The sequence below is a fragment of the Tamandua tetradactyla genome, chromosome 16 (genome assembly GCF_023851605.1).
Source record: "Tamandua tetradactyla isolate mTamTet1 chromosome 16, mTamTet1.pri, whole genome shotgun sequence".
NCBI lineage: Eukaryota > Metazoa > Chordata > Mammalia > Pilosa > Myrmecophagidae > Tamandua > Tamandua tetradactyla.
This window is the reverse complement of record NC_135342.1, coordinates 60,640,443-60,659,765: the sequence shown is the minus strand read 5'-3', so window position 1 is coordinate 60,659,765 and position 19,323 is coordinate 60,640,443. Positions and strand designations below refer to the sequence as shown.

At 51.1% G+C, this 19,323-nt stretch overlaps 1 protein-coding gene and 1 pseudogene across 1 annotated transcript; both read right to left on the bottom strand.

Moving 5' to 3' along the window:
• Window positions 1–4,415: 4,415 nt before the first annotated feature.
• CES3 (carboxylesterase 3) lies at window positions 4,416–19,033 on the bottom strand. The gene is made up of 13 exons (XM_077132669.1): window positions 18,901–19,033; window positions 18,125–18,329; window positions 17,879–18,017; window positions 17,592–17,725; window positions 16,923–17,076; window positions 16,729–16,833; window positions 15,147–15,254; window positions 14,758–14,898; window positions 7,879–7,956; window positions 6,754–6,901; window positions 6,083–6,232; window positions 5,854–5,932; window positions 4,416–5,740 (listed from the first exon to the last, which is right to left on the bottom strand). The coding sequence occupies exons 1-13, from the start codon at window positions 18,980–18,982 to the stop codon at window positions 5,545–5,547; spliced, it is 1,719 nt and encodes a 572-aa protein (XP_076988784.1). The 5' UTR covers window positions 18,983–19,033; the 3' UTR covers window positions 4,416–5,544.
• LOC143659572 (cofilin-2 pseudogene) lies at window positions 10,424–13,517 on the bottom strand (annotated as a pseudogene).
• Window positions 19,034–19,323: the final 290 nt, after the last annotated feature.

Below are 19,323 nucleotides of genomic sequence, written 5' to 3'. Positions count from 1 at the left end.
ACCCAACGCTACATATCAGAATCTCAGGTCTGGCCCAGCCAAGACTCTTTCTAAACATCATCGTCATCTTCTTCTCCTCCTTCTTCTCCCCCTCCTCTTCTTCCTCTTCTTCTTCTTCATCATCATCATCATTCCCCCTGTATAGATAAGAAGACTGAGACCCAGCTTGGAGACTTTGCCGTGGCCCCATAGTATGGGCTGCGTTGCCACAGACGGAAGGCCGCTTATTGCCAGTATGGAAGGAAGAGGAGAACAAAGGAATGGGGCCTTGGCTCATGCTGTTCCCTCTATGTGGAATGCCCTTCCTTGCATTGTCAACCGGGTGAACTCTTAGTTATCCTCCAAAACCCAGCTAATCCTCTTCCAGGGTCTTTACTGGATGTACCACACCCCTGCGGGACAAAGCCATACCCCTCCAGCCTCTTACGTGAGATCAACGTGCCCAGCCTCATTACACACACAGGGAGACTGAGGTCTCCTTGTGAAGGAGGGACTACGAGCTCCATGGAGAGACCCAGCCCAGAGTTTGGCTTCCAACAGCTGCCTCGCTGTCTTGCAGGCAAGCTTTCCCCTTGCCCTGGAAGTGGCCTTGGACCTGAGCTTTCCCATACTGGCATCTGGTCACATAAGAATATAACTGAAGAACCGCCTTCAGGGTATCTCTGGGCCCTCCTTTTGCTGCCACCAGCAGTGCCTCTTTCCCAGAACACTGGCCTGGCATTTCTCAGCACCACTCCCCAGACCTAGAATGAGACACGGGCATGCGTCCAGCGGGCACACACGGGGCCATGGGGAACAGTGGAGATCCTGGGGACTGAAGCGTGGGTAAGGGCCTGGGGGAAGGGGAAAGGCCTGAAGTCTCGCACATGTTATGCTATGGGGGTCACAGAGACACAGAGAGTCTGACTGAGGCTTGTTCGAGTCCCAGCGGCTGGTCATGGCAGAGGCTGAGCACCAGCTACTAGGGGTTTAAGTTGGCTTTGCCTCCTCTCTTGTCTGCCACACCGGTGGGACTTCGTAGGGATAAAGGGAGCCTGGCCACCCATCTAGCCTCCTGCATGTCCCCACCCAGGCCCCTGGTAGCCACCCCACCCTTGGTGGTTCCGGGTAGGAAGGGCAATGTGGCCCTTCACTCTGCAGGTTCCCCGACATGGGCAGACCCCACCCCCCGTCTTTGGGGGCTGAGTCTCGAGCTGGTTGCGGTGGAGTCTTGTGCACAATCCCAGAGGCCACCGTCCAGGCCCCAAGGGGCTCAGGCAGGCATTGGGGTGAGAGCAGCACTGGGCCCTGTCATCTCTGCAGCTGAGCAGTCACCATCTGGAGGCACTGTCTTGCAAAAGCTGTCCCTCTCTCGCCTCCCTTGCTGGCTTTGCTGCCTACTAGAATCCCAAGTCCCTTAGCTGGGTCTGCCTTGTGGGCCCCAAATACAGCACCTGGAAAGCCCATTCCAGACATGACAGCATGTTCTGGAGAGGAAAGGACATATGATTTGAGGTTCTGACTCTGTCCTTATCCTCTGTGTGCCACAGGCAAGGCACTCATCCTCTCTGATTCCGTTTTCTCATCTGTAAAGCTGGAATCCCTTGGGACCCCCTGAAGACTGCCCAAAGACTGGACGGAAAGGATGAATGTGAGTGAGCTTGGGCTCGCAGGAAGTCGGTGAGTCTGATAGTGATGTCTGAAACCCCCCCACCTCAACTGCCAGCCGATGGCCTGGTGCCCTGGGCCCCAAGCCAGAATCAGGAGGGACCAGCCCAGAGACATTAGGGAGGGGGAGCACTACTTCATAAGGCTCTCCTGGGCAATGGCACCCCAAGATCTGACGGGCCTGAGGCCTGAGGGCCAGGATGGAGAGGAAGGACATTTGGGCACCACTATTCCCAAGAAACAGAGCTGGCATTCTCCTGCCAAAGCTTCTTTCTGTGCTTGGAATGCTTTCCCAGGGCATTGGGCAGCAGGGCTGGGAACTGGGTTGGAGGTGGGGAATCTGAATTCTTAGAAGAGGGTCCCCTGCAGGGTGGGGGAGGGTCTCCTGATGGATTCCCCCGAGACCCTGAGTGGGTGCTCAGAGGGCATTCAGCCTGCCCTTCACCAAATCACGTCATCCACCCTTCTGGCAGCCACAGACCTAGGAGGTTTTTAAATGAGAACAACCAGAGGTATTTAAAATTAGAATGACACGGCCTGATGTCTCTCTATTCTCCCATCTTTGAGCTGTAAGCAAGGAGCCACACGGTGCTTTCAGACATTTTCTGCGGGTGGGACACTAATCTGGACGTTTTACAGTTTGTGACCTCTTGATGCTCACAGCTGCCTTATGAAGGGTCATTATTACCCCCATTGTACAAAGAGAAAACTGAGAGGTACGAAGAGGCTAAATAACTTGTTCAAAGATACACATCCAGTAAATTATACAGGCGGTTGGGAGCCGGCTCAGTGTGCTGAGAGCCTGAGTATGGAGTCGGGGATGCGCGCTCCTGCCGGGGTGTCCCGGGAGCATCTGTGCGCACCTGTTCTCTCGCTGGGGCCAGGCGCTCCCGATCCTGCAGCGCCCCCTGGTGCTCATCTCGGCACACTGCTGCCCCCACGGCCCCTCCCGGGTCCCCGCCGTGGGGAGGCTCCCTGAGTCCACCCGGGCCGTCTCGGTTGGGACTGTGGGTGCCCCTTGGCTTGCTGCCCTCAGCTTTGCGTGGCTGTTGGGTCCTCGGGGCAGGGCGCTCAGTGGGTCCGGGGCGCCCCGGCCGGCGGGGAGCGGGGGTGGGGGGCACCGAGGGAGCCAGAGGGGCAGTGAAGAGAGGACAGAGAGGCAGGAGCGCTGGCTGCCCAGGAACGTCCGCCTTGTGTTCGGTGCCCTCGCCCTGCCTGCTGGGGCGGAGCCAGCTCCATCCTCCTCCGTCCCCGTGTGGAGAGAGCCCTAGAGGCTGGGGTGGGGGTGGGGGCGGTGGGAAAGGGGGCGATGGGGCTCACCAGGGCCTGCTAGTGATGGCAACACCAAACCGGCGATGCTCCACCCACCCCCAGCCCCCGCGGCTGCGGTGGGAGCCACGTGGTTGGGTGTGTACCACCTTCAGGCCTGGAGGAAGCGGCCTCTTTTCACACCCAAGGTGGCCCAAACTGGACCGTTGCTCACCTTCAGACTGCCCCTTCCCCAAACCTTTGGGTCCCGTCATATCAGCTCCATCTGTTGACTCTAAAACTAGACCCCACCCAAGGCTCTCCTTCTACCTGGAAGCCCACACGGGCCCCTCTCTGCTCTCCCAGTCCCCACGCTCACTCACCCCAGCCACTTCCACAAATCTGATCCTGTCACCCCCTGCTAGAACCATTCCAAGCTCCCCATTTACCCTCAGGCCCCCTTCGGGCTGTGTGGTCTGATCTCTGCCGACCTCTACTCTGGCCTGCACACTTGGTGACCCCTGTTTGTCCCTCAGGTCACAGCTCAGCTGTCCCTCCTTCCCTGTTCCCCATCGTCCGGGCTGATCTCCTCCTGGGCGTCCCCACAGCCCTTGGTGTTCTTAGTAACGCCTGGCATTAAGGGGGCCTGTTGACTTGTCTGTCTGTCTACCAGCTTGTGACAACAGGGACAAGTCCCAGGGGAGGGGAAGGGAACGGGAGAAGGAGCCCTCCCAGGGGTGACGAGGGATCCCATCTGGTGTGATGGCCCCTTTTCCTGCCCAAGCCGGACTTCCCAGGACGGAAGTACTCCCAGTGAGTGCTTTTCGTATAACCATAGCAGCCAGGAACTGGGCCTGACTAAGGAAGGGGTTACGTGGGTCTGGAGTCAGTGAAACTGGATGGCAGGAGCAGGGGAAATCATCGTGGTGTATATTAAAATCCAGATGTTTTACGAGAATGGTGCATTGATCCTTAAGAGAATAAATGTTTGCCCCCACTCTGAAAACTTCTGGCTGCTTCTCACCGTTTGTAGCCCGAGTGGGTAGGCCCCTTCTTCTCCCGGTGACAACAGCCTGATTGATGTACTAGTCTGGACCCCCTCCCCCCCATTTGTCCTCCTATGTCCTGGTGGGTGCTCTGGAGAGGTACTGAGCTTCCTGAAAGGGTGGGCCCTTCCAATTGGGAGAGAAGACAAGGGCCCAGACAAGCCACAAAGAGTTAAGTCACCGGGGCTGGGAAGCTTGCCACGCAGGTCCCAATGATCCGGGTGCCAGCTGCTGAGGCCCACGTCTGGTGAGCTGGCCCTGCTGAATTCTGCTGTCTTATGCAGGGCGGACCTACTAAACTGAAGACCTCCTCCTAACCCTATTCTGGAGCCTCAGGGGCTGAACTTTCTTCTAGGCTCGGGCCCCCTGATGCTCAAGATGACTCCTACCCCTCCTGACCACGGCCCAACCTCTGCAGGGGAATGAGCATGCCTTTGGCACGTGAGGGCCTGGGTTCAAGTCTTGCAGCCACCATTCACATACTCTCTCAGTTTTTATTCACTTACCATACCACCCCAGACTCCAAGTCCGGCTGACTTTCACTTTCAAAAAAACATGTTAGCCTAGGGTCGGCTCTGCCATAATGGACACAGACTTAGGGCCAGGTGACCCAGAGATGGCCGAGAAGTTTTCCTGAAGGAGGGGTTCCTTGGGGGAGTTTATAGAATCAGCTGGAACTTGCCACGAAGCCAGCAGGAAAAGCACCCCAGGGAGAGGGAGAAACTCATGCAAAGGCCCAGAGGTGGGAAGCAGGAAGCAGCCTGGTGATATTTCAAGAAAGCACAAGTGCCTGTCCTGGAGAGGCTGATGTTTTAAGGGCCGTGACCCCATGTGCTGGTTTGAAACTGTTGTATACTCAAGAAAAGCCGTATTCTTTAATCCTTATTCAATATTGTTGAGTGAGATCTTTTTGATTAAGTTGTTTCCATGGAGATGGGACCCACCCAATTGTGGATGGGACCTTTTGGTTAGGTGGTTTCCATGGAGATGTGTCTCCACCCATTAGAGGTGGGTCACTTACTGGAGTCTTTTAGGAGGAAGCCATTTTGGAAAAAGCTTCAGAGCTGACATAGATGCAGACAATTGGAGATGTCTGAAGTGCTGACAAAGAGAGCAGATATCTAGACACGGACATTTGGAGATGCAGAGCCCAGCAGACATTGCTATATGAGATACCAAGCAAGCCAGAACCCATAATTTTGTCCCAGAGGAGCTAAGTGAAGACCCACAGATGCTTAGGGAGGAAACCATTGGAATCAGAAGCTGGAAGCAATGGAACTGGGAACAAGGACCAGCAGACTCCAGCCATGTGCCTTCCCACGTGACAGACATCAGCCTTTCTTGATTCACGGTATCTTTCTTTGGATGCCTTAGTTTGGACATTTTTATGGCCTTAGAAATGTAACCTTGCAATTTAATGAATTCCTTTTTAAAATGCCATTCCATTTCTGATATCTTGCATTCTGGCAGCATTTAGCAAACTAAACCATACTACCTCAGTCTGGTTTGGGTTCAGGTCTCCCAGCATGAGGAGATGATGCTTTCCTGCTGGGACTCTGCCACCCCATGCACTGGCCCCAGCCAAGAAGGTCCAGGCCCTGTCTCAGAGTTCCTCCTTGGTCTTCCTGCCCTCCTGCTTCTGCTGCCACTGTTGGATCTTAGTGGAGAGTATCTCTGCCCAGAACTTCATTTGTGCCTCCCTGGGTTTCTGGCTGATCCGTGACACCAGACCGATCTCCAGGTATTCCTCTGATTCGTTGAACGTGGGCCAAAGGGGCAGCCCTTCTCCATTGGGGTCCCTGGTTGGGAGGAATGAATGAGGGCCAGGTCTCCTGTGCAGTGCCCTGGAAGCAGACACTAAGGGGGCCAGGCTCAAGGCCAGGCATGTCCGCTCACTCACTCACTCACTCACCCCGTCCGGGCAAAGTGGCTCCACTGGGCCATCATGGTGAGACTCAGCTGTTTCTCCTCCTCTGTGGCCTCTGGAAAGGCTGGTGGGAGGAACAAACCAGAATCAGGTCAGGAGGGGCCTGGAGGGGTCCAGGTATCCCTTGTGCCTTTCCAAGACCTCCATTCCTGCACGCCTATCTCCCACCCCTTGGAGTCTGGCAGCTTAGGGGTCAATGTCCATCTGTCCTCACCCAGGAAGGAGCTCTTGTCTGTAAGGAAGGGCCCCCCAAACATGAAGGCTATCTCGGCCCCGTGGTCAGCCTTCACCCAGGCCGGCTTGATCTTTGCAAAAGAACTGGGTCGATGCTGGAACCTATAGAAAAAGATGGGGCTCCCGGAATCTGCCAAGAGAGGACAGGATTAGAGTTAGGCATGGATTAGATTCTATTATTATCCCCATCTTACAAATGTGGAAACTGAGGCACAGAGGAGTTAGGTATCTTGCCCAAGGTCACATAGTTAGGAACTTGGAGCTTCTCTTCTAAGGCTGTGTCAGGGATCAGCCACCAAGCTTGGTGGAAGCAAGACTTTTCTCTCAAGAGGAGGTCTGAAAGGGGAGAATGGCTCATCCATGGATCCCAGGGAATTGGTGAAGGGCCCTACTTGGTGGTCCCTGGCATGCTACTCCACTTCTCTGAGATTCAGTTATCTTTTCAGCAAAGTGCCCTGCCTGAGTCACTGCTCATCCCTGTGAAGCTGCATCCCGGAGAGGAAGTGGAGCATGGGGTGGCAGTGGGCGTGCTATGTGGGGTGCCACATACCAGGGGGGAGCTTGCACTCTCTTGCATCCAAATCACAGGTGATGCCCCAGCTCCTGAGCTGGATTGGAAAGAGTGGGGCAGCTGGACAGGGCTAGGCTCACCTCGGAAGTTTCTTACGAAGTTCAAGACAGGGAAGTTGAAGAAAACATCTGTTAACAAGTCCTGGAAGGCTTCGGGCTTTGTCTGTGAGTCCGAGCTGCTGCCCAGGTATTCATCCATGATGGTGGGCATCACCTCGGCAGAAATGTTCTGGGGCAAGAGGCCGGGCTCAGGCCTGGTCAGTCCCACAGCCACAGAGACCCTCCCAAGAAGCCCCAAACCCTCCAGCCTGGCCTCTCTCAGTTCCTTGTGTACTAGAGCCAGCCACCTGCCTCTCGGGGCTTCTAGATGGGATCTGGGCAGCATGAACCTAGGTTTGGAGTCAGATCCTAGCTCTGTAACTATTTCTTGGCTTTGTGACCTCAAACTGGTTGCTGAGCCTCTCTGAGAGTCAGTTCCTGCCTAGCAGGGCTATATGGCAGCATTTGTGAAGTGTCTGGCACAGGGTCTGGCCTGGGGCAGATGGACCACCGATGTTAACCAGGAAGTAAATGAGAGAACAGCATTCAGAGAGCAGTGAGGGGGTTGTGTGAACAGAGAGGGTCCTGGAGGTTCCTGAAGAGGAAACACACAGAGATGGAGCACCTCCTCTGCACCAGCTCTTGTTAAACTCTTCACCTGGAGCACCCAGTCTTCTTCCTGCCAGGGTGGTGGGAAATATCATTCTTCTTTACAGATGAAGAAATGGGTTCAGAGGAGCTGTGGGCAAGTGGCCAGGGTTGGACTCTGACCCTGGGATCCGTTTACTTCCACATCTGGCAGCTGGGGCTCTGGGGTCAGAGAGAGCTGGCTCAAGCCCTGTCTTACCCGCCCCACCTCCCATGAGTCCTTGAGCCTCAGTTTGCTCATGTGTAAAATGGGGATTATGAGAGCTCCTGCTTTAAAAGGCTGCCATGAGGAGTGACGGAGGTGAAGGTCTGCCCTCACGCTCAGCACAGCGCAGGGCTCCGTCTGGGGCAGTCTCCATGATGTCAGTGATAATAGGCTTCCTCTGAGAACTACACTGATTCATGTCCCAGGACAGAACTAAAATTCAGCAGGTGGACCACGTGATGTTGGAGGCTAGGGCTGGAAACTGCGCCGAGCAGGGTGGCTGCTGGCCTCCTCCCTCCCACCTCTGGTCTTACCAGGCCGGCCAACAGCTGCTGGAGGAGCACGGTGTCCTCCCTGCGTATCCGCTCCAGCAGGTCCAGAATCCTCCAGAGCTGCAGGGACACCAACCTGTCTCAGCATAGCCTGACCACTGCCCCCACTCCTACCCCAGCCCTGGAGTCAGATGGTACCAAACCCCAGACCTGCAAAGGTAAACTGTGAATGGGGAGGGGGGGGATCTACCTAATATGGCAGGCGAGTGACTAGTGGCAATACTACAGAGAGAGAGAGTTGGTTTAACATTTAATAGACATGCCCTCCTCAAAAAACAAACAAACAAACAAACAAACAAAACAGACAGGGAGCTGCAGGGAAAGTTAAAAACACCCAATATCTGCTTTATATAATACAGCTTTTAGAGCAAAGACTCAGGAGCCTGACTGCCTGGGTTCAAATCCCGCTCTGTCACTTAGCGGGTGCATGACCTGGGGCAAGTGACTTTGATTCTTTGTGCCTCAGTTTCTTAAACAATGAAAGAGGCATGACAATAAGGTACCTGCTTCACAGGACAGTTGTGAGGACTGAGTGAGTTAACACATAGAAAGGGCCTGGCATAGAGTAAGTACTATGGGAATTTTAGTTATTAAAATTAATTCCATATTGCTAGGCTCTTTGTTAATTTTTGTAGGAACAGGAACAGAAAATTCACAGAGGAGTAAATACAAAGAGTGCATACCCAAGGGGAGAGGGTAATCTTCCCTAAGAATTAAAGAACTAAACTTAAATCTGCAGAAGCCAAGAAAGCAAAAGTTAAAAAAAAATGGTCTACAGGATTAATATACAAAAATCAACTGTATTTCTGTACACTGTCAATGAACTATCAGAAAATGAAATTGAGAAAACCAGTCCATTTACATAGACATTAGAAAGAATAAAATACTTAGGAATAAATCAAGTAAAGGAAACGTAAGACTTATACATTGAAAAGTACAAAACATTGTTGAAAGAAATGAAAGAAGACCTAAATAAATGGAGAGACATCCCATGTCCATGAATCAGAAAATTTTATATGATTAAGGTAGCAATACTCCCCAAACTGATCTACAGATTCAACCCAATCCCTAATAAAATCCCAGCTGCCTTTTTTGTCAGAAATGTACAAGTAGATCATAAAACCCATATGGAAATTCAAAGGACACAGAATAGCCAAAACAATTTGGAAAAAAGAACAGAATTGGAAGATTTTCCTGATTTCGAACTTACTACAAAGCAATGGCGATCTGGTAATGCTGGTACAAGGACAGATGTACAGATCAACAGAGTGTACTTGGAAGTCCAGAAATAAACCACATGCCTATGGTCAACTGATTTTCAACAAGGGTGAGGAAAGAATAGTCTTCCCAACAAATGGTGCCAGGACAATTGGCTAGCCAAATGCAAAAGAGCCCTTAACTCACACCTATACAAAAATTAACTTCAAATGAATCCTAAATGTAAGACCAAAACTATAAAACTCTTAGAAGAAAATACAAGGGTAAATCTTCATGACCTTGGATTAGGCAATCATTTCTTAATTATGACACCAAAAGCACAAACAACGAAAGGGAGAAACAGATAAATTGGACTTTATCAAATTAAAACTTTGGGGCTGCAAAAGGACATGCAGAAATGAAGTTCTGATACATGCTGCAACGTGGCTGAACTTTGAAAACATTATACTAAGGTGAAATAAGCGAAATACAAAGGGATGAAGATTGTATTATCCCACTTAGAATAAGCATATCATAGAGACAGGAAATTGATCAAAGGTTAGCTATGGCTGAGGGAACAGGGCGTTATTGCTTAATGGGTCCAGGGTTTCTGTTTGTGATAATGAAAATGTTTTGGTGGTGATGGTAGCCTGACATTGTACACTTAAAACTGGTTGAAAGGAGATAGACTGAGAGTAGGGAGTGGGTGGTGGTTGTTTAATATGTGCAGAAATTTTAACTAAGTCGAACTTAATTGTTTGGAATTGGTTAGAGGTGACATTAGCATGTCATTGTGAGTATAATTACGTAGTGCTGAATTGTGGGTGAATGTAGTTGAAAGTGGTAGTTTAGAGTCATGTATATCACAAGAAGAAAAGCTGGAGGTTACAACATGGGCGTGTATAAGACAGTGAATCTTATGGCAGACGATGACTGTTATTAACAGTACACATATAAAAAGGTCTTTCATGAATCAGAATAAACGTATGATACTATTACAAGGAGTGAAAAATAGAGTGGTATTTGGAAAGAGTTACCTACTGCAAGCTATGGACCATAGTTAACAATAACTTTTTTTTTTTGTTTTTTTTTGTTTTTTTTTTAAAGAGAGAGGGAGGAAGGGAAGGAAAGACAGAGAGAAGGAAGGAAGGATGGAAGGAAGGAAGGAAGAAAGGGAAACATCTTTAAACATTTTCTTGTTTTATTGTATTTTGTTTGTTTGTTTGTTTGTTTGTTTTTTACATGGGCTGGGGCCGGGAATCGAACCAAGGTCCTCCGGCATGGCAGGCAAGCACTTTGCCCGCTGAGCCACCGCGGCCCGCCCAACAATAACTTTTTTAAAAATTTTCATATATTTTATTTTTAAACACATAATAATTTTGCAAACTAGCAGTAAAATATTTCCCTCAATATTTTATTAATTAGCACCATATACCTTTTAAAGCTTACTGGAACATTGTTCATGGTAGATGATTGTAAAATAAAATGATCATTTCAAATGCCAAATTAGGCTTAAATAACACATGAACCATAATTAATGTCGATCATTATTTTTTACTTTATGTACGAAGCTGTATTTCAAAGATAAATTCAACTATACTAAAATAAATTTGTATCTGTCCATGTAACAAATCAAGTATAATAGTTTAAAGTAATAGTTAATCTCTGACTTAAAGAGACATATTAGTTGAGGAATCAGTTATAAACAAAAGACCCTATAAGACTAATTTATAGTCCCTTATTTTTTTAAAGAATGAAGTATGAAAAAATCCCATGGTGCAAGTATCAGTTACACATATGGTGTAGTATATATCAGTATTCTCATATCTTGCTTATTAGAGTTTGGCCTTACTGAAAAGCCATTGAAATGTTCAGGGTAATTCACAGGGACTGCTGGAAGCATGAAATAAATTGCCCAGTACAAAAGATCTCAAGCCATTCATATAATTAAAAATGAAAACCTAGACAACCCCTATCTTTCATCTGAAAAAAATCTTCCAAAATTTTGAAAACTTACTTCCGCATAACACAACTTATTTGGCATTCCGTTTTGGGGTGGGGGTTTAAACTCATTACAAAAAAGTGCTTTCAATGCATAGTGTTATATCCGTGCTGCCATGTCACAAAAATAGGTTTGCCAAGGCAGGTGAGGGGTATGAATGTTCCCAGAACTGGAATCAAGTGCAACTATAGATAATACTGAAAAAAGTTTACCATCTGACCAGAAAATAATCCTTTCAAGGTGTTCAATTAGCTTCCCCTTTCCAATATTCTAAGTTATTCATATTGACACTCACATTCATTACAGTGCTTGCTGCAAGGGAGGCACATAACCAACTGTTTTGGCTAAGGTACGATGGGAAGGCGCACCCTGGGTTTTATGTACAAGTAATGGTATTAAATAATCACTGATGGCTTATGGAAATAAATGATATCGCCTTCATTTATTGTGTTGGGAGAGAGAAAAAACAAGCAAACTAATCCTACTTCACTTGACTGTGATAGAGAAATGGAAGTTCCTTAAGATCCAGATGGCACCTGTCATTCTATAATGGTTTTCCTTCAAGTGAAACTACCACTGCATTGCCTCCCGATTTCTCTCCAAACTTTGAGCAGTCCTTAATCTCATCCAAGCCATTTACTTGCCACTCATGTTTAATACCTGTAAATTTCTTTTCAATGGCATCTTTAGAGCTAGCATAAATCATCTTGCCTTTTAAAGGTGCACTTTCAGGAGCCCAGAATATAATTATGTATCTATTTATATATAAATATAAAGAGTCTTTCCTTAGGCTCTTTTGTTTCGTATGTGGCATCCTACAAAGCATGTTGGCAATCATTCAGAGGGAGCAACTTCACAAAAGATGCATAGGGGTCCTCTACGGTATCACCAATGTCACCCACCAAGACCTGCTTTGCTTCCTGTACAATTGTCTTCTGTCATCGCTTAAACAGAACAGAACTGCTTTCTTTCTTTTTTTTTTTATCTCCTCTTGTGTAGCAGATCTCCTTACTTTCATATCATTCAAAACTTGGATGACTTCATCATTCACTGTAACTCCAGAAGCCATGGCACCCGTGGCTGTGGGCGCGGGGGAGGCGAAGGGGAGGGGCGGCAGGACAGGGGTGACTGATGAAATTTTCTTTCATCAGCAGGAACACATGTATGACACCAATACTGGGGGTCAATAATAGGGGAGGATAAGGGGTAGATGATGTTTTGTGTTTTCTTTTTTCTTTTTATTCCTTTTTTTGGGAGTAACGAAAATGTTCTAAAATTGATTATGGTGATGAATATACAACCGTGGGATGATATTGTGAGCCACTGATTGTATACCTTGGATGGACTGTATGGTGTGTGAATATATCTCAATAAAATTGCCTTTAAAAAAAACAACTGGCTAAATTCCAAATTTTATGTTATATATATGACATAAACATATGTATAAATGTTTTGTGGTTATATATATGTATTGTGGTTATGTATATATATATAAAGATATATATACATCTGAAGATATACATATATGAAGATATAAATGGTCAATAAGGAGATGAAAAGATGTGTGCTGTTATTAGCCATCAGAACTAATCTGAATATCCCGATTCAGCAAATCCATAGAGTGAGAAAGTAAATTAGTGGTTGCCAGGGTCCTGGGGGAGGGGGCAATGGGGAGTGATTGCTGTAAAATAATAGAGTTTCTTTTTGGAGTGATGAAAATATTCTGAAATTAGATAGTGGTAATGATTGCACAACTTTCAAATATACTAAATATACTAGAATCCTCCTGAATTTTAAAGCTTAAAGAGGTAAATTTTATGGTATGCAAATGACATCTCAAGAAAGTTGATATGAAAAGAAATAACGGCCTGCACAAGCTGGTAAGGTTGCAGTGAAACCCATGGCCTCGTATTGCTGGTGGTAGTAGAAATTGGCCCAACACTTTCAGAAAGTGCTATGGCGATACCCAAGAAGGGGAGAGGTCTCCCTAAGGCATATAAATTACTTTCCATGGCTAAGGCTTTCCCCGCAGACATTTGTTAAACTCAGAGTCTAGCTGGCTGAGCACAGTCCAGTGGTGCTCAGTTGGGTGGTAAGGAGAGCAGAGGGAATAGCAGTGCCAGCGATAAGGGGCACCAGCCTCTGAGCCACCCAATTTCCAAGAAACATCCTTGGCTATGAATCCACGTAGCATTCCACATCAGGCAGGTTTGCCCAGGTCTGGGAACCCAGCCATGTTGGCTCTCCCTCGCTTTTACTGTCAGTTTGAAGCTGACAATGCTGGAGCCTGGGGCACCCTCTCCCCCTGTGGTAGTTAGATTCAGTTATCAACTTGGCCAGGTGAAGGCACCTAGTTCTGTTGCTGTGCACATGAGCCAATGAATGGTAGGTGAACCTCATCTGTTGCTGATTACATCTGCAGTTGGCTAAGAGGCTTGCCTGTTGTAATGAATGATGTTTGATTTAATTGGCTGGTGGTTAAATGAGAGAACACAATGTAGCACAGCCCAAGCAGCTCAGCATATCTCATCTCAGCTCTCACAGCTCAGCCCAGGCCTTTGGAAATGCAGAAAGGAATCACCCTGGGGAAAGTTGTTGGAACCCAGAAGCCTGGAGAGAAGGCCAGCAGAGATTACCCTGAGCTCTCCCACATAAGAAAGAACCTCAGATGAAAGCTAACTGCCTTTCCTCTGAAGAACTAACAAAATAAATCCCCTTTTATTAAAAGCCAATCTGTTCTGGTGTGTTGCATTCTGGCAGCTAGGAAACTTAGAACATCCCCTAACACTCCTCAGCCATTGAACACATATACATCTAACTGGCCTAGATGCTTCTACAAGCCTCATCCTTGATTGTCAAGATTTCATGAGCCTCTCTTGCAGCAAGTCCCCAAATGGACCTCCTGGAGACAGAGGACAAAGCTATGGGGTGGTACGATGGTGGCTCAGCAGGGAGAATTCTTGCCTGCCGTGCCAGAAACACGGGCTCGGTTCCAGTGCCTGCCCATGTGAAAAAAAAAAAAAAAAAAGAAAAGCTATGGACATGCAGACGTTCACTGAACTGTTAGCTTCAGAGGTAAACTCTAGAAGTTTCCACAGTGCCAAAATGAGGGAACACTGAGAAGGGACTGTCCCTTTGTGGAAGGTTTTGCAGGCCTCAAATTGATTGTTGTGATAATGAGCAGAAGCATAAGAAAGATAAGAAAGTGTGCACAGGAGGAAAGCATGACTTACCACACTCCATGTGGGGAGATCTAGACCCCTGGCAGGGACTGGGGAAATGCTTCATGACTGGGTCATGAAGGTCCTCTGTGGCCTTGATGTATCTGTGTCTCAGGCATAGAGTCACATTAGCCCACTGCACAGGGCCTGATGTATAAACCGGACAGCAAGGCAGGAATATGCCGAGGACCAGCATTGCACGGAAAGCTGCCTTGTGCAAAAACTTGGTCTCCAAGAAGGGAACACTTGCTCTGTGAAAATGAAGTCCTAGCTGGGTGACCTTGAGCAAGTTCCTTACAGCTCTGTGACCCTTAACTTTCTCACCTAACAGTAGGGGATAATGGGAGAGTCCAGCTCATAGAGCTGTGGTGTCAAGGTTGGGGTAGGAGGGGCCTGGCCTGGTCAAGGCCTCCCAGGAGTCAGGGGCCAGAGGACGTTCACCTTGGGAATGATCCAGCCAAACTCGTGATTGTTGACGCCCAGGAGAAAGGGCACAGAGTTGAACCGCCTCTCTCTCAGGAGCTCCTCGGGGGTCTTGGGAAAGAAGGTGCCATCCACGGTGTAGGGCATGATACTAATTTTCTGCAGGAGAAAGCAAGGAAGGCCCCTCCTGGCTGTCTGCCCCTTCTCTAGAAGCCAGGGCCTGGCCTCAGGGCTGGGGTGCAGCCTCCCTGCACACCCCAGGCCTAGCTGGGCCTTTAACTCCTTTCCCACATGGGTTGCTGCCCCAAGCCTCAGCCCAGATGGCTGGCTGCCTGCTCCACCCACAGGACCTGGACAGGGCCCTGACTGGGCCATCACCGGGCACAGTCCCTAAGCGACGGGCGCACCTTGGGAGACTCCTCGGTGAAGATCATCTTCTCGCCCGCCTTTTGCCGAAGGCACTGCAGCATCTCAGCCGGCGAGGTGGAATTGCAGGCCAAGGACTCTGCGATGTCCTGGAGACAGTCAAAGATGTCTAGCCTCCCTCCCAGCCCCTCGTCCCCACCTCCCAGCCCTCTGCCTCCCATAGAGAGGTTGTGTACATAGGACAGCCGAGTGCATAGGACAGCCGGGTCAGGGATTGGGCCTCGAGACTGGCCAGAGACCTGATGCCACCTCCAAGAAGCCTTCCCTGCCCACAACTTGTGTGATTTAGTCACCTGTGCACTCCCCATTATATCACACTGTCGTCTACTGTGCCTGCAGCCCTCTGAGCAGTGCCATTAGCTGGTTAACTAGGTCCCAGAGGCAGAGATGTTAGTAAAGTTGTCGAATTTGGAGGGATTCCAGCATGGGCCAAAGTCTGGCAGGGGGGTGGGAGTGGGAGTGGATGCTGAGACTGGGGCACAGTCAAGAATCAGCACTGGAGGCCAGCTCCTGGGGTGTGGATATTAGCAGGAATCGGTGTCTGTTACTGGGGAATGATTGAGCTGTGTTTTTCTCAGGACATGGGAGAGTCAGGGAAAGGTCTAAAGTTTATGGTCTGAAAAGGTTGGGGTGGGGGAGGGAGGCGGGGGGGGGCAGGGACAAGGAAACAGGGGGCAGGGAGGCAGGAGGAGAGGTGCCGCGCCCACCCTGAGGTCCCCTGTTTCTGAATCGCCTCGGGCACAGGTGGGTAAAGGTGCCCAGCTCACTTCCCCTCCTCAGCCAGGTGAGGGCACTGGAGCCTCCAGATGGGCTTACGTCTGCCTCTTCCCTCCACCCGCAGCACTGCCCCTGCCCCACACCATCCCCTCTTGCCTGGACTCTGCCTTGTCCTCCTCCCTGGCCTCCCAGCCTCCAGGATTACTCCCTCCAATCAAATTTCCACTCCATGGCCACTGTGAGCTTCTGAGAATGTTGCTCAGACTTGTCATCGTCCTGCCCTTCCGTGCCTTCTGGAAGAAATCCAGATTCCCAGGCAGGGTCCAGGAGATCCCTGCAATGCCCCCTACTTCTCCAGGCCTTCCTTTCCTGCTCTGTTCCCTAAACTGCTCCAGTACTTACTTGATGGCTTGCTGCTTCCTGGACCTGTCACTCTGCCTCCCACCTCCAGCCTCTGCAGGTACAGTTCCCAGCCCATAGGCCCTTTTGGCTTTTCCTGGCTACCTCTTCCAAGGCCTTTCCGTGGGAATCTAGGGTAGGTGTCCAGAGCCTGAATGGAGAGCTCTCGGACTGCAAAATGCTGCCTGGGTGCCCCCTGAGGCCCCACCCTGGGGAAGGGGCCAAAGATGGTCAGCTTGCCAGAAGCTTCCCTGACTGCCCACCCCAGACCGCCCCAGTTGTTTGTTCTTCTGAGTTCTGATAGGCAGTGAGTTTTCCCCATCACAGTGGGTCTGTCTGTCTATGCCAACAGGGAGCTCCCTCCCAACATCTGCTCCAGGACCCCAGGGCAGAGCAGGGCAGGGTGCAGCAGGGACGTGCAGGGGAGGGAAGGAAGAAGACACACACCTGAGCAAAGGACCATGGGTCAGGCTCCAAGGTCCCCGGGTAGGTGATGATTCCGCTCTGTGCTATGGCTCTGTGGAATAGCCCCGTGGCCAGCGGGGACAGGAGCTGCGTGCAGCATAGAGAATAGATGGTTGTCCAGGGGCTGGAGCACAGGATCCCTCCCAGCGCCCCCATAGCCCCGTGTGCAGACTTACCAGGGCAGAGACTATACTAGCACCTGCAGAGGCGCCAAAGATGGTGACGCAGTTGCTATCGCCCCCAAAGGGGGTGATGTTCTCCTGCACCCAGCGCAGAGCAGCCACCACGTCTAGGAAGCCCCAGTTGCCAGGAGCGTGCTGGTCCCCAGTGCTGGGGGCAGAGCGGGGCAGTGATTAGTGCAGGTTGGCTTCCTGGTGGATTCTCCTTGACCTTCCCAGGCTTGCTTTGATCCAGGCACCAGGAGGCTGGGCTCTCCTCCCCTGCCAGTGGCCTGGCTTTGAGCCACGCTTGGTATCCATGTGCATGGGGTGTGGTTTGGGCATTCATGCATGGGCAGCCAGCCAGGGCCACCTCTCAAATGGCTGAAGAGCTCGCTGCTCCCTGCCACATACCCTGTTGGGACTCTGAACCCAGTCTAGGGGCCAACACCCTCAGCCCAAAGGACCAAGGTCACTGGCAACTCTGGCTTTGGTCGGACCCCTTCCCCAGGCTGGGGCCTCAGTGTGCACCCCTGTCTCCGGCAGCATGGGGGTGGGAGCCCTTGGTGGTCAGTCACCCTGACTGCCTCGGATGGTCCTCATTCAGTCTCCGGGTTTTCACCCTAGATCCTCGATGCCTGTCCTGAGCTGGCCTCCCCTCTGCACGGTCGAGGCCTGCCGTCTTACCTGAAGAAGCCAAGGAGCCCGAGGCGGTACTGGACTGTGACCACCACCACATCTCCGTAGGCGGCCAGCGCCGACCCGTCCTGGGAAGTGGCGGCACCGACCATCAGCGCACCCCCGTGGATCCACACCATAACCTGCAGAGACGGCCGTGGGACGGTGAACCCCAGCCCCTGGCACCCCAGCTGTCCGCCCACAGTCCCTGGGGCAGGCTGAGGACACGGACGGGGAGGGGGCAGGTTGGGCAGGGTGTTGCTGGGTGGGTGGACAGGGCCCTCTGGGCTACGCACAGGCTTTCTGGCCCCAGCTGTAGCTTCAGCCGGAGTGTAGATATTGAGGACCAGGCAGTCCTCAGAAACAGGGAATATCTTAAGCTTTCCATTCAGCACGAACCTACTATTGATCATTTTCTCCACATTCTGTAAGCACCTGTGACCAGAGGATGAACCCAAGGGTCATCTGGTCAACCCCAGGAGCCTGGGCAGCCGGGCCCCTGCTGATCTGCCCGCTTGCCCACCCCCACCAGGGCTGCTTACATGGCAGGGACAGTGCTAGCGTCCCGCACACCTTCCCAGGATGGCGCAGGGCGCGGGGCAGAGAAGCGGCCGGGCCCCAGTGGTGCCTGGGCGAATGGGATGCCCAGGAAGGCGTTGACGCGGCGGTCTGTGCCCTCCACGCTAACCTGCCAGCCCCTCACGCGGCCCAGGCTGGTGTCCACTTCAGGCTGAGCGACATGGGACCCTGAGGGTGGGGCGGGGGGTCCGGGGGTGAGTCTGCAGCCTCCACGAGGGTATGGGGTGGCAGATGGACTCCCAGAGTGAAGGGCACTTTTGGACCTACGAACTGTTCACTCCCTGAGCTCATCCGAGACAGGCCCTGTGCCAAGCGCTTTCTGCACAGTGCTGGGTTAACCGTCCCCGCAGCCCTGGGAGATGGGGCTCTTGTGGAATCATACTGGATTTCCTCCTCCATTACTCAGCATTGCTCATTCCCCTCCAGGCCAAATGAGTCCCTAAAGTGAAGGAATCAGGCTCTTCTGTGACCTTTGAGCCTTTAGCAGGGCACTACTCTCTAGGGATCTCAGCTCTGCTAAATGGGGACAACCTTGTCCCCTGGAGGGACTGCTCTGGGCAGCAAACAAAGTAACAAGGGGGGATACCTCTGCCCGGAGAGGATGCACAACCCATCATCCCTCCCAACCAAGGAGCCCCTCCCTGAGCAGCAACCCCCCTCCCTGACTCTACCTCTCTCCCCCCTTCTCCCAAAGCCTCACGCCCACCCGGAAGCTCCCAGCCCCACAAATGTGTCTTACCAGTGGCCATGGCAGGAGATGCCAGGAGCAGGCAGGCTGCCCAGACCAGGCTCTTGAAACCAGCTCTCAGCCCTGTTCCCATGCTTCCGGCCCACAACCACCTTTCCTCGGAGTGGCAAGAGGTAGAATGAGGTCCCTGCCCACAGCACCTCTGACTTCCAAAGAGAAGTGTTACGAAAGCCACAGTCCGTCCCACCTGGCTGGTGGCCAGCCCAAGGACCTATTGCCTTGTGCCCAGGCTGATCTGGGGTGCAGGGGTTGGGAGAGTGCCTTGCAGAGGCCTAGGCGATGCAACAGCCCCAGGTAAAGGAAGGAGCCTGGGCTTTGGGGTCTCTAGTCCTGGGTTCAAATCCAGCTCTCCTGACTCTGTGACTTCCACGAGACCCTGTGCCATCTTCTCAAGGTACATCATGGACCTGAGAG